This window comes from Mus caroli, chromosome 2 (assembly GCF_900094665.2).
Source record: "Mus caroli chromosome 2, CAROLI_EIJ_v1.1, whole genome shotgun sequence".
Lineage (NCBI taxonomy): Eukaryota > Metazoa > Chordata > Mammalia > Rodentia > Muridae > Mus > Mus caroli.
The window spans coordinates 55,458,676-55,474,097 of NC_034571.1; the positions used below are offsets into that span (position 1 = coordinate 55,458,676).

The 15,422-nt window shown below is 42.5% G+C and overlaps 1 protein-coding gene across 3 annotated transcripts in view; it reads right to left on the reverse strand.

Annotated features, from left to right (window-relative positions):
- Positions 1 to 15,422, reverse strand: part of Itgb6 (integrin subunit beta 6) — a 123,102-nt gene that overhangs the window by 18,775 nt on the left and 88,905 nt on the right. For all 3 annotated transcript variants that reach the window (XM_021156163.2, XM_029474427.1, XM_029474428.1), the window contains 4 exons: positions 14,245 to 14,334; positions 9,287 to 9,421; positions 8,707 to 9,124; positions 1,181 to 1,403 (listed from right to left, as the gene is read on the reverse strand). In XM_021156163.2, coding sequence (XP_021011822.1) covers positions 1,181 to 1,403; positions 8,707 to 9,124; positions 9,287 to 9,421; positions 14,245 to 14,334 — 866 coding nt within the window. The remainder of the gene's footprint in view (positions 1 to 1,180; positions 1,404 to 8,706; positions 9,125 to 9,286; positions 9,422 to 14,244; positions 14,335 to 15,422) is intronic.

The window sequence follows — 15,422 nt, forward strand, 5'->3', positions numbered from 1 at the left end:
GATGAAGAACTCTCAGCTTCTCCTGCACCATGCCTGCCTGGATGCTGCCATGTTCCCACCTTGATGATAATGGACTGAACCTCTAAACCTGTAAGCCAGCCCCAATTAGATGTTGTCCTCATAAGAGTTGCCTTGGTCATGGTGTCTGTCCACAGCAATAAAGCCCTAACTAAGACAAACATTTTGAAGAGACCTTACTTTTTTGTTGGTGGTTGTGTCGGGGATTGAACCCAGAGACACATAGGTGCTAGGCAATCACTCTGAACTACAGTAGAAAGTTTACAATTGATTTTATTTAAGTCCTTTGAATCAAGCTCCATGCTCTGGCATGTGTCTCAGTTTGCCAGGGACAGTGACAGAAAAGACTTGACACCTGGTTGGTGGGTAACCACTGGGGGAAATGGATTTTCTCCCTCATTTACAACAGAAATGCAGAGGTCACCCTTCAGGAATCAGAGTCTATGAAAAGGATGGGCTGCTCGGTCCCATTGGCTGCTTACCAGAGACAATGTGACCACAGTTATTTGGACATCTATTCCAGACTTACAAAGTTTGTTCCAACTCTGTAAAGTGAAACTGCTAACCAGAAATCAGTCTTAATAGAAAAACATGGGTGTATTTAGTTGTTGTTATTGCCTTAGTAGCATAACCGCCCCCCCCCCGTATATGTGCATAATGATAACCACACTGAAGTGCCAGAGAGCACAATGATGGGGGTGGGGGTGGGGGTGGGGGAGAGAAGTAAAAGCTAAGAAGATTGTCTTCCTGCTTCTGCCTCCTTTGGTCTAGCAGGATGGAACAAATCCCACAAGGTCAGCCTAGATGGGTCTACATAAGAAGGATGTCTGTTTCCCCAGAAAAGATACTGACTGCCCAAGTGTCAGCAGGATACCTCCAGGGCATTTGACTGAGAGGCCAGCTGATGCTATCAGTGTGGGACACCAGCTGCTGCTGGAGAAATGTGACATTGTGGTTTTGGTTAATCAGGACCCAGAACGGCAGGTGAGAGGCTGACATTCCAGGCTGAGGATGACTGGGGCCCTTGGGCTATGAGTTTTGATGTCTGCCAGAGACCAAACCCAGATGACACAATTAGAGGTCTGATTTTACTAGATGTCATTCAAACGTTGATCATACAAAGAGCTAGCCACCGAAGAGAATAAAGAAGTAGAGACATTACCGTTTAGAGTTACAGGGGTCGCCACAGGTAGGACAGCGTTCACAGGTGGGTCCTGAGGCTCCAGGGTTTCTGCAGACACACTTGCCACAGACACAGTCCCCACGTCCACTGCACAGCACTCCATCCTCAGATGTACACGAGTCCCTGTTGGTTGTACAGTTGCAGTATTCACCTGTCCAACCATCCCGGCACACACACTCGCCACAGTCACAGTCACCGTTATCTGTAAAACACATAAAACACACCCAAATGTTGCTTATGGTCCAAACCGCTTCCAGGATGGGAAATATCTTCTCTTCTCTGAGTACCTTTAAACACTATCAGAGGTTAGGGGTGGGACAGACAGAGGCAAAGAGAGAAGCAGAGAGGCAGACAGACACACAGAGAGACAGAGAGATGGGGTGTGGGGGGCAGTGTTGCTTGCCCTCTGTATTTACTAAATTATCTCCTAGCTGAAAATCACTTACAGCAAACAGAATGAAGAATTGGCCAAAATGAGACTATGTAGACAAGACCATTGAAGCTCTTTGGTGAATTTTGTTCATTGGGTTTTAGGATGGAGATGGAGGGCATACCTGGATTAATACCCATTAATTAAAACTTCTAGTTCTTTGGAAAGTTAGTTATGCCAAATTATGGTTTGCTGGGGAACACAGGTGAATGGATGTCTTGTTAAAGAGAACAGGTGAAAGACTTTTCCTGAAGCAAAAGACACAGGTGAAAGGATGTTTGGCTACAGCAAACATATCAAAGGAGGCCTGATGAAGGCATATAAATATGACCCCACAGACAGCAGTAGGGGAGCACTGATCTTTGTTTTGATTTACTCCACCTTGTTATTTCGCTAAAGACACACATGTATTGTTTCACCTTATGTCGAGTTGTTGCTGAGCTCAACTTGTGATGACTCTGACATTGAGAGAAACTGCCCAAGAACCGCTCTTGAGGTTCCCGTGGCAGTTGTGGCTTCTGTGACCTTGTCTCAGGCCAGTTGGCCAACCTGGCAGTTTCTTCAGGATCAAACTACAGCTGTCTGGTCTGCTTGCTGAAAGGACTGGACTGTAGCTACAGGTTCCTGTGTGGTGTCTGCCTGCCGAGAGGACTGGTCTGCAGTTGCTGAATTGTATTTGGTGTTTGCTACAGGACTAAACTGCTACCCAAGAAGATCAAGCTCGCCCTGAAAGAGCAATTGCTGCACAGGTCCACTTCCCCCATATCCTAATAACTTTTCTCTTTCACTACCTCTGCTGGGTGGGCTAGTAGAGAGGTGGACCCATTATTAAAAGTAGGTTGCAAAAATTTTATGCCTACACTGAAGAATTGAAAATCCTCCCTTATAAAATAAAGGGATAAAAATCTACTTCCAGTGGTGTGGCTATGTGAAAAATTCTAGTTTTGCTTCCTTTGGTTAGCTATCTCATTAGCATATGCTAAGCACTGACAAATTCTCTACTCAGTAGATTCTAACTGAGCATATATTCTGTGCCAGAGAGTTTATAGGTGATGAAGATGTGGTAGTATAACAGGCCTCCCATGCAGAGAATAGGGTCAGCCCAGGTAATAGCAATAGCAAGCAGAGCCACGCCCTATGGAAAGAATCTAGAGATAACATGGCTGATCACTAAATCTACCTACCCCTGGTCTTTGTTCCAGGAAAGCAACTAGGAGGTATTTTCCTCCCTCTTCCCAGTGGCTCAAATTTTAAGAATCCTAATTTCATTCACCAATTTTTGATCTGACTTTTAGCTTTAGAATGTGGTGGATAATGGAAACTAAGAGTCAATTATCTATCCCATCCTGAGTGCATTTGGCCACAAAGATGCAGAATTCAACAGCACAAGATTACTGAATTTTATCCTCTAGTGTAGAAGGCAGGCAAATTATTACTACCAGCGCTAATTATAATATAGCACATGGAGCCTATGATACAGGGTGGAAGACTTTCTAAAGTAAATAGGGTTTTGGGAAAGCTTCAAGAAGTGATGTTTGAGCTGATTTTGGAAGATAAAGACAGTAAAAGAAGTGAGTTGCATACATTTCAGAGAGAGAAAACCATAGGAGGTGAAGGAAATGTGTACAATAACCACAGTAGACTCGCAGGGCCAAGGCAGTGGTGCGGATGTCTGTGGCAAAGGGGAGATGGGGAAGTCCACAGCGTGCCTGAAGTGAAGATGAGAAGTCACAAAGCTACAGAAAGAATATTTTCTCAAAAGTTTATGAAATTTTACATGAGGCAGTGACCTGAACAGGCAGGTGTGTTTGTAGAAATCCCGGCATCACAGAAAGGTCAAACGAGAGGCAGGAAAAGCGGTTGCAAAATCTTGCAGGAACAGAAACTTGACCCATGGCAGCAGTTTTGAGAGCAAAGATGAACTGATAAGCAGTGTAAGCTGAAATGCTCAGGTCAGGGCAAGACTGGTAACAGCCCAGCATGAAGAGAGATGGAATTCTCTCCAGGTCAGCAGGCTGGATAGCCTGCTGGTGGCATGGCTTCCTTTTGACTTGATGTGGAAGCTGGCTCATGGTCACTGCTGTTCTCTAATCTCTGTCATAAAGTGGAGATCACTTGGTGAATGAATGAGTGAGTGAATGAATGAATGGCTCCAAATCAGAAAATGAAAATCAGCTTTGGATGGGTTGGACAGTAAGTCTCTATGGTTCGGTTGAGTTTGGAGGAGAAAACACGATTGGGCATCTTAGGAGGCAGTTGAAAAGGATAGAGAAGAAGTTTGGGATTCATTAGGAAAAGGCTTCAGGGAAGGCGGTTTTGAATCATCTAGGGCAAGCAGTCATAGCACAAGATCATCCACAAGCTCTGGAGACCATTAGCCTGCAAAACTTGAACAGAAGGCTCCTTGCAGGAGAGGCTGAGAGGAAGAGGGAGATGTGAGTACCGCTGTGCTGAGAGCAGACTCAGCGTGCAAGAGGAGGGGCCTGAATACTCGGATGGATAAATATAGAAGAAAGGAGTTGCATACATTTCAGAAAAGAGAAATGAGGGAGGTGATGCCTTGGTAGTTCTACAGGGCAGAGCCAGTGATGCAGGGGGGTGAGCATTGCTCCCTCCGGGGTCAGGCCGCGGGATAGCTTCTGAAACGCTCTAAAATGGTAAACAGTGTGTTTCAGATAAGTATCCTTTCTGTAGACTTTTGAGTGCCATGGGTATTAAAACAAGCATTTGGTGTTCCAAACAGGCAGTATTTATTTACAAAACCATAACAGATCCTTTCCTTCAGGAAGAAAAGAAAAAGATGGCACACATACAGGCATCTTACACAAGAAGTTTTGCCCTTCCAGCAAAATCTGCAGTTACCTAAGTTAACATGTCCCCATGTTTACCATGGTGCCTGGCCCAAAACTGAGCTCCACAGGGCCTAGTAGAATCATCTCTAAATGTTGTCTGGAGGAAGAGTTTGCAAGCCAAATCAGCCATCAGGGATAAAAGTTCTATACCTTTATTAAAAACAAAGTGAACATAAATAAATGATGCACACTTCTACTTATAGAAGATGCTGGAAGGAGGTTGCCATGGGACAGAAGGCTGCCTTCTCTCTTGTAGATTTGGTTCGAGTAATTGGCTATGCTTCTGGCTTTGTGACTGGGCCTCAAGAGACTGAGAACAGAAGAATCCTGCATTATGCTCTATCAGGCTCCAAACCTCAGTGGTTTCACTGCTGGGCTCTCAATGTTCCTGGGATGTGTGTGTTCTCTGTGTGTGAGGTTTCTCTCTTTATTACTCTATATGGAATAATATTTTAATGGCACACTCTTCAGATGGAAGCTGGATCCAGATTTATTTGGACCCATGTCAGTAAGACTTTTCTGCTGTTTGTCCTATGGAATTCATAATTGAGCCAAGAATAGTAAAAACTATGGATGGTAAATTATTTGGGTAAAAACCAAGAATTAATTTTTAGGTATAAGTGATTTTGAAAACCCCAACTTCTCCCTCCCCCCCACTTCTTCAGGAAAGGGGAAACATTTACAAAAGCAGAAAAAAGCTCTAGGTTATAATATATTCTGAAAATTAACAAGATGCATAAATGTGCATTTCCAGGTGTCCTGAGGCCATCCAGTGTATCTCTGCACACAAGAATGCCTTGGCAGAAGTTTAGAAAACCTGTCCTGAAACATTGACAAAAAAAAAAGGACTGTCACAGCAAAAGCATAAAACATACCTTTCAGAACTTAGAAACCCTCTACTCTGTTGGCTTTCTAGGAGCAATGGCTAGGTCACCGAAGGTGCCAGTCGATGTCATTGGCAACAAATTATCTACAGGTACCTGTTCATGCTACCAAACCAGCACCTTCATATTAGACTCATGCTGGGGAATTTTATATTTTATGTTTTTTCAGAGGGATAGATCTTTCTGGGATGCCACTGGAAAATAGCTTTGAGTATGTAATCACAAGAAGCTTTCCTCTAATACCATTTGGCTGGTATGGCTCCCAGTCTCTTAGAATCAAAATAGACTAATGGAATTTGGGCAAGGATAAACAGAATCAATGGAGCCTTCTATCTCTGAGTGCTTACGGATGGATGAAAAATGCAGTGTGACGGAGAATACCAAGATAAAAGCTTTTCAGACAAACAGCATGCTGTTGAGGGTGTTACTGGTGAAGTAAGTGAGATCCCTGCAAGTTGTGAGTGGCATATCTGCTAAGTTTGGCAAATCCCAGCATCTCTTCACAATATGTTGTAGCTTCCATCCCTGCACTGTGCACATTCCCGGCACAGGGAGACTACTCCACCAATCCTGACTGGGGGTTTGTATTTACTTTCAGTGTACATTTTATTTATTTATTTATTTATTTTTATTTTTATTTTTTTTTTGGTTTTTCGAGACAGGGTTTCTCTGTGTAGCCCTGGCTGTCCTGGCACTCACTTTGTAGACCAGGCTGGCCTCGAACTCAGAAATCCGCCTGCCTCTGCCTCCCGAGTGCTGGGATTAAAGGCGTGCGCCACCACGCCCGGCTTCAGTGTACATTTTAGAAGAGAAGGTTACTGGCTACCAAGTATTTATTATTATTAATTATTATTAATTTTACATTTGCTGAAGTGTGAAAGAACTTGCCACTGGTGGAAGTTTCTAAGTAGAGTTTCTTGCCATTCCTTCATCTGCTTTGAAGAGCAGTGTTACTGTCTGACCTTCCTAACTATCAGGTATATGGGTTGAGTGTATTGCCAATATTCTGCACACATTTTTAAAAAGAAAAAAAAATGTGTGTGGGTGGGGGGATGGCTCATGTTAGTTAGCAATTCCTGCTGTTTTAGGTATTTTTACCAAGAATTTAGGAGCTGGAATATTGGGACGATGTTTATGCTATTAGATTAGGCTAGATAACACTTCGGCCCTTCAGAAAGCATTTTTTAACATGTTTTTGTTTGTTTGTTTGTTTGTTTTCTTTTTTACTAGAAAGGCAGTGAGGGGTTCTGCAGATGCATCCTTCCTATGATTTGATGGTGGCTTTGCCATTGATTGTTCTTATCATCTACAGGCTGTGTCCTGCTTAAATCCAATAAAAACATAGATGTAGGTTTACACACACACACACACAGGAATCAGAAAGTGAACCTTTGAATGAATGAAAAGGGAGAAGAAATTAATTTTCTTTGGGAAATGCTTTCATGTGTTTCATGTGTTTTTCAGAACACTTGGATTTCTTTTAGCTTCCCTTCCTCCTTCTTCTCCTTCCTTCCTTTTCCCAAAAATAAGGTTTTTTTTTTCCCTTTCTGTCTTTTTATTTTCTTCATTTAAAGAAAATTGTCAGATGACCTGCTTCTGATCCCACTTCAACCTCCTAAGCACTGGGGAAACGGTTCTCTTTTCTACGTTTCTGACACTGTGGTTTGGAAACACGACTTGCTTAGTTTTCTGTAAAGATAATGCCATTGTGTTTTGACGAGATGTCTGCTTTCATCCTGTGATAAGTAGAGTGTCTGGGCTTAGTCCACAGCCAGTTAACACTTCCCTTGCAGACCATGTTTATACCATTTAAACCCATGTTAATATTTGTCTTTCCTGTTGGAATAGGTTATAATTAAATACATGCATCAGAATAATGTTTAACATAGCATATTCTCCCCCCTCCTTTAAAAGATTTACTTTTAAACTATTTTCATTATTTGTACATATGTGACTGTGCACACAAGTGCAGGTACCAGCATAGGCTCTGATCCTCTGCAGCTGGAGTTACAGGCAGTTGAGGGTCCCCTGAAATGATGCTAGGAACTGAACTAAGGGCCTCTGGATGAGTAGCATGTGGTCTTAGCCAGCAAGCCATCTCTTTAGCTCTTAAGACTTTATGCTATTATTTTTATTTATGTGTGTGTGTCTGTATCAGCGAATGCCACATGTGTTCTGGAGCCCATGGAATAGGAGATATAGATGCTAAAAGGCATCAATAGTGCTGGAAACAGACTCAGATCTTCTCAAGAACAGTATGTTAACCACTAAACCATCTTCCTAGCATCTGAAATATATTCCCTTCATTTGTTTGTTTATTTTTGTTTTGTTCATTTTTGAGAGAGCAAAATGGGGGTCTTACTATGTAGAACTGTAAGTTCAGTCTAAAACTCACAGGCTGGACTGGAACTCAGAGATCTGGCTACCTCTGCTTCCAAGTACTCAGACTAAAGAAATGTGCCACTGCACTTGGCTTCTGCAGTATATTCTTAAGGTATATTGTTTTTATATGTACAAAAGCATCTATAAAAATATTAATATGTACATTTTAAAACTTTCCTTGAAACTTTAAAGAAATCCCAAGCTATTTTCTACTTTCATTCTTTTCATAGGCCTTTCCTCACATGCGTTCTTGCCTAGCATCACTTGACCTGGTACAGAATATACTAGATTAGTAGGCAGTTAGTAAGTGGCTAAGTATGACGTAGTCATCTGGACTATAAACACCTGGGAGACTGAGACAGGAAGACTATGAATCTAAGGAGGGAGGGAGGGAGGGAGGGAGGGGGGAGAGAGAGAGAGAGAGAGAAAGGGAGAGAGAGAGAGAGAGAGAGAGAGAGAGAGAGAGAGAGACTCTCAAATCTACTTAGTATCTATGTGTCTTCTTCCCCTTGATTCTGTTCCCTTGGCAGTCTCTATTAGCTTATTTTTTCCAACATAAAAGATGCAAGAATCAGGTCAGACCCAGCAACTTAATCTAGAAAAGGTCTGACAGACAATGAAATTCAGATCATAGGCAGTTTTGTGGAATCCCGGTGGCAAGTAGAGAGGCAACATTCCAACTTTTATCTGCTTAACTTGAGGGAATAGTGATATTTAAATATAATGTAAACGTAAGTTCAGTGGACAGAGCTCTGACTCCACGGGAATGTTAGAAACGGCAACAAATGCAGGAGACAGTCCAGTTATCCCAGTTCTAATGAGTCACCCGCTGAAGCCACCAGCAAATATTTACAGAACAACTGCTGAGCCCAGGAATGTGAAGAAGAAATGAAAGACCAAAGTCCCCAAACAGCTGCTGCACAAGAGGTAGGAAGCCCGTAGGAGCCCATCACCTACCTCCACAGAGAAGGCCTTTGTGTCTCAGACAGGAGAAGTTGTCACACTGGCAGTAAGGTCCGTAGATGCTTCCGTACGGTGATAAGTGGCAGATGCACTGCCCACAATAGCAGTCTCCCCTTCCGCTGCATGAAGGGTGACTGGGGGACTCCTTGCAGGAATCCGTGCTCACCATATCCTCACCACACTCGCAGTGAGGACCCATGTGGCCGGGGTTGCAGGCACACACCCCACACTGGAAGGAGCCATTCCCATTGTGACACTTAGAGCTGTTAGTTTCTATTTCTCTCTGGCAGTCGCAGTCACATTCTGCACTGACGAGTATTTCTAGGGTGTCCCCCAGCCCCACTGGCTTTATGATGAGGTTCCTGCTTCTTTTTTCACAGTTGGATACGCTCACAGTCACATTGAAGGATGCCTGGTAAAGAAAATGCTGGTTATTGCTTCCTCCATCCAGCAACCTGCAGGATTTGAGAAGAGGCTGGTGGAGACTGGCTTCGCCAAGAAACCCAGCTTCAGCAAGCTGAGCCTGTAACCCATCAAATTGTTGTTTCTAAAGATCTACCAGGGATCTACTTACTGTGTCTCCGACTTTCATGTGGGAGCATTTCTTTTGGTGTGGGAAGAGGACGCCATTGTTACAGAGAGCTGTGAAAGACAGGTTGAGTCCTTCTGTGTCCCCTAACACTTCCAGTTCCACCTCAGACCGCAGTTCCTTTAGTGTAGACAAGAAAGGGTTAAGGGAAGTCATAAGTAAAAAGGAAATCCAGCCAGAAGAAGAAACTGCTTGATGCTAGGGAGATGACTTAGTGCGTAAAACTCTTGCTGTGGAAGGAGGGCCTGAGTTCTAATTCTCAGGACCCATGTAAAGAGGATCCCAGGTCTTAAGTCTGTACTCTCCAACCTGTGATGTGCTGCCAGGCAGAGACAAGAGAAGCCTGGCTTGCTTTCTGGCATACGTAGCAGCGAATTAACAAGAAACAAGAGACTCCCTATCTTAAACAAGGTGAAAGGTGAGAACCAACACCCATACGCATGCTTAGGTGTATGTGACTGTGCTCGTGCATGTTCATGTGATATACGCATATGAGAACAAAGTAAACAACTATAAATTCATAAAGCTAAATTCATCATTTCACTAATCAAGCAGGACTGTGATATATATTATATATGTGATATATACTGTATGTGTGTGTGTATATATAGATATATAGATATATAGATATAGATATATACATTGTGTGTGTGTGTATTCCTCAGACATTGTCAATGTTGAGATATACTATCTCATGGTAAGTAAGCTATGACAATATTTCTGAAGGTGCTTTTGCACAGCATGGGACAGACAGGAGCCAATTATTGCCTGCAAGTTGTTTCATGCACTCTGAAGGATTCAGCAAGTTCTCCTGACCTGGGTTGCATAGCTTGGCATCATAAAGACCAGTGGTGCATATGTAACAATGTACAGATATGATAATGGTACCCTTCACTTGTACGCATCGATGCGTCTTGGTTCTCAGAGAGCCCCCCATGCTGCTCTCGGAGGAGAGCAGGCTCTCATCTATCCCTAGCAATGAACACTTACTTCACTGATAGCAAATTTACATTCTGCTGTTTTGTTGGGTCCATTTCTGCATATATAACAACTGTTCATTTCAATATTGAGTCATAGTTCAAAAACTGTTAGCATATCTTACAATAGCTACTACACTTAACATTTTAAGCAGCAAAAGCGAATGTGATGATATGAAATGGCAATAATCGCGATTGTGATGAAGATGATAATCTCTTTGCCACCTGACACGTAATGGCTGTAAAGACCTCACTAATTACAAAATGGACCTATATTTGTTCTCTTACCATGATGGATGGGAATCAAACATAGGTCCTATATAATGCCACCCCAACACTCACCAATGAGTTATACCTCCAGACCCCCCAAACCTTAGAGGTGGTAAAGTGTGGTGTGTGGGAGAGTTGTACCTTAAAGTTATTTGGGGGAGTTATTATGCCTTGACTGTCATCAAGTCAGATCTTGGATAAGACTGAATGTCTATTCTGAGAGGTTCTCATCTTGCTTTTTCTATTCCTCAGTTACTTATAACATATATAAGGAAACAAAACAAAAATGTCAAACAACAAAACCTAATAAAGTACTTAAATATCATAAGTTGAGTTATATTTCAATTCAGACAAAAAGTTTTGAGTTCATACCTATTTTATTGTTGGTGTATATCTTGTATGTATGTATGTATGCATCTATCTATCTACCTATCTTCTATCATCTATCATCTATATACCTATGACACTGGGGGTATAATGTGCTCTATCCCTTTCCCTCAATTTTTGCTTGAATTTTTTCTGAAGTATAATTTTTTCCACTGCATGGAACAATAACTCGACTTCTTCCAGAGTCTGGTGTACACATGAAAGTATATATGCTCATGAGCTCATGCACACGAGGGCACACTTGTGTAAGTGTGTGTGTGGAAGCCACAGGACAACTCAGGTGTTGGTTCCAGAGACCACCCATTTGGTTTATTGAGTCAGAGTCTCTCATTAGCCTCCTACTCACCAAATTGGCTAGGCTGGCTGGCCAGCAAGCTCTAGGCATCTGCCTGTCTGGGCCTTCACAATGGGATTGCAAATGTGCACCATGCCAGCTTCTCTGTGTGCCTTCTGGTGATCCAGCTTAAGTGCTCATGCATGAAAGGTAAGTGCCTTATTGAACAAGCTATTGTCTCAGCCCTCCAAAGTGTGTTATGCTAAAATCACCAAGAATTAGGGGGGAAATAATGCTGGAGAGAGTGGAGAGTTGGTCAGAAGCTGAATAAGAAAAAAGGGATGTGTGTGCTGGTGACAATAAGAACTAGTGGGTGGCATTGTCCAGCCTAAATGACAGGAATCTCAGCATTGAAATAATTGAGTACTAGTGTGCAAATTTTATTGGGAATATTACTAATGTATATTTCCCAAGTAAAGGATATAAACACTAACTTATTTGTCTCATCATTCCACTCATTAATTTTTTTATTTTTTTATTTTTTTAGCATCTCCTACAAGGCTGGGCAAAGAACACAAATGAATTCCTTCCTAGAGGTAAAATTCCAGTAGAGCAGCCAACCCCCTGCGGCCACGCTTCAGTTGCCTTTAGTATGTAGTAAGGGAAGGAAGGAAATTAATGAGTGGGTGAGAGAGTACACAACCAGTTTTAAGTGTTTTCTTTTTTATATCAAGACAGCATTTAAAAACACTTAGCTAATGTTTGTAGCGACAAGGGGCTTCTGCCTTGCTAGAAGTTAATCAATCTCTCTCTCTCTCTCACCTAAAGAAGAAATTCTGTCTATAGGTTTTTCTATTCGAAAGTCTTTTCCAAATGCATTTAAGAATAACAGAATAAAAAATAATATTTCTAAACAAGTGTCACAATCTTTTACACATGTCACCTCATGAATCAAATGGCTACAACAAGAACTCTAGACTAATGTAACCTAGCAGATTGGTAGGTGCTTCTTGCTATTTTCCTTTATGTAAATGAGTGTTTTGTCTGTATGTATGCCTGTGTATGTGGGCACACTATGTATGCATGCCTGTGTATGTGTGCACACTATGAGTGTATGCCTGTGTATGTGTGCACACTGTGTGTGCCCAGTGCCAGTGGAGGCCTGAGAAGGGGCACCATATCCTCATGAGCTGCCACATGGGCGTTGCGAATTAAACCCACACCTTCAGCAAGAGTACCCAGTGCTCCTAACCCCTGAGCCATCTTTCCAGGCCCAGTCCTTGGTGTTTTTTGAGGCCATAAATTAAGACCCCAAATTCCATTCAAATGTGTAATGACTTGATTTCAACTACCTTGCAAACTGCATGAGCAATCTGGAAATTCTAAGTGAGACAATCCCTAGAAGGAAGCAAGTAGGGGCGTGGATGGGGTTGGCCGACGGGCTGAGTAATAGCCACTGTTGCCTTGTTTGCCTCATTTCTTTGAAGTGGTTAGCAGCCAACACTTTCTAGAGTATAAAACTAAAGAAAATGGAATGCAGCATAAGCCAGGGAAGGGATTGCTTTGTGATTCTATTTGAGTCTACACATTAGAACTTTAGTTAGTATATGAGAAAGTGGAGGCACACACGGTGTGTGTGTGTGTGTGTTGTTGTTGTTCTTGTTGTTGACAGGTCTTTCTGACTGGAAGAATTTTAAGGATGAGCTGACATGTGATTAATTTTTGATGAGTGCTAAGAAAACTGCAACATCTGATCATTGCTAGGGAGCAAAATCGCCCAGCCTTGTACAGCGGTAGTGGATACCGCTGTGCTTCATTCTCTAAAGAAAATGGAGTCTTTGAGAAGGGGTAGCTTGCTTTCCACCTTGTTGCACAAGTTTTGAAATTGGTGAGGTAGTGTCAAAAATCGCATGGGGGTTATTTATCTTCCTAAACCCTGCCTCTGCCCTTCCTCTGAACAGCTCCAAGATGTCTGTGGAAGGAATCGCAGGAGGACTAACTTTCTAAAAAGCTGCTCAGGCGATTCTGCCTGTAGTTTAGATAAGGAACACTGGCTTCATACATACCCAGCATTGGGGTAGATCATTACATATGGATCATTAATGGGCAATTTTCAAACATCAAAATTTTGGAGAAATTTATTATTACCATTCCTTATTAGGTAATTGCTCTTTGAAAAAAAAAATCCTGGAGCTATACTGACTTCTAAAAGTTTTTCTTTTTCTTCTTCTTTTTTAAATGCCTATCCAAATTTTAGGATTATTTATTGTTTATTTATTATTTATTTGTAAGGAAAGACAAAAAAGGAAAATGATGTTTAGGACCAAAAGACCAGCATGTGGCAGTTAGAGGAGAGCCTGCCTTACTCTGATCATGTGACCAACTGTCCCCAACCCCTGCCCTGTGACTTTCCCCCTCTGATGGATGGACTCTGAGCTGGAACTGTGAACCAAAATTGAGCCTTTCTCCCCTACGCTTCTCTTCTCGGGATGTTTTATCAGAGCAACCAGGAAAGCTTAGACAGTGGCCTCTGCTCCTTTGGAAATACTAGGGAACCTGATAGATATACCCAGTGCTTACTGAGCTTTTGGTATTTTGGCGTGTGGTCAGCTCTTGTAGTTTTCTTTGTGTTTAACCTTCTCCCTTTGGACCTGTGGGGTTAGATCCCCACATAACACACTGGCAATTTATGCTGTTGTTTGTTTGTTTAGCAGAGAGGTGTTCACTCATGACTCAGAGTCTTTTCCGTTGTATTAAAGTTTTCCCCGAGGCCACACTTCTGTGTAGGTTATAATCCTAAAACAACCTCAGTGTGGAGGTCTTTGGTTTTTCTACCTACTACTCCCTTTGGAAAGATGGGTGAAATAAGTAAATAAGAATCTGTATTTCAGTTGCATGGATGGAGAGGGGCTTTCTTGGATGAACAGTCCTTCCACAAACAAACAGAAGTGCATTTCCCTACCTACATCTTAGTGTCTGGATGGCAATGAGGTACTGTAAAGGGAGCCAACTGCTTGCAAGGGGAAATAGCATACTTCATAAGAAGAGATGATCAGCTGAAGGATGTTCCCAGAATCCTTCTGAAGCAGTCCAACAGTTGCTCCAGGAATGAGTTTCGCATAGTTCTGTAAACAACAACAGAACAGGGAATAAGGTCAATGTTTGGTGGTTCACAGTTACTACTGAGAAATGCTAAGGGCAAAGTTCAGCTTGCTGTCAGTGGTACCCTCTGACTAACTAGCCCCAGGATGCTGGCTACAGGTGGGTCTAAGTTGCCACTGGGGAATCTAGGTTTGCCATATTCCACAGCTGGGATTTAGACCACATCAGAGTCAAGTCTCAAGTCCTAATGAGATTTATGTAACATCCTTTGACCAGAAGTTTTGGTCAGGCCTCCATGAATGTCTTTCTTTTCCCATTGCTGAAGAAACCACATTTTGGTGCACACAAAGGGAAGTAGGGAACGAGGTTGCTTCTGTCGTTGGGTCTAGAGCTCTTAACGAATGATCAGCTGGTGGAGAAAAGGAGGGAAGGCTTGCATGTTAGCTGTTAACTCTCCAACTCTCCATTAACTCTCTGCTTCTACTTGTGATGAGCAGCCCTGTAGGGAGTCAGGATAGTCCTAGAACTAGTCGGAATTGCTCCTACCTGCATCTCGATTCATTAGAACCAGTCCTGACTAGTTTGCATTCTCTGTTTACATCGCTTCTCCTGGGATGGCCTTTCCACCCCGGGAGGATGTCCACTATTGGTTTAACATTCTAGGCCTGGAGTGTGGCTAGAAGATTAGGCTTTGCAAAGAAGAGTCAAGTTATACATTTAGGGCATCTCTATAGGTCCAAGGAAATTTTGACACCCTATCTGTCCTAGCTAGTTTTAGATCAACTTATAGACACAATCTATAGTCCTCAGAGAAGGGTGGGTGGTCACTCAATTGAGAAGATGCCTCAGTAAGATGAGGCTGTAGGCAAGCCTGTAGGGCATTTTCTTAATTAGTGATTAATGCAGGAAGCCTCAACCCATTGTGGGTGCTGCCAATTCTGTGCTGGTTGTCCTAAGTTCTACAAGACAGTAGGCTGAGCAAACCCTGAGGAATCAGCCAGTAAGTAGTGTTCCTCCGGTCCTGACCTCCTTCGGTGATGGACTTTATAAGCCAAATGAACCCTTTCATTTCAAGTTCCTTTTGGTCATGGTGTTCCATCGTAGTGATAAT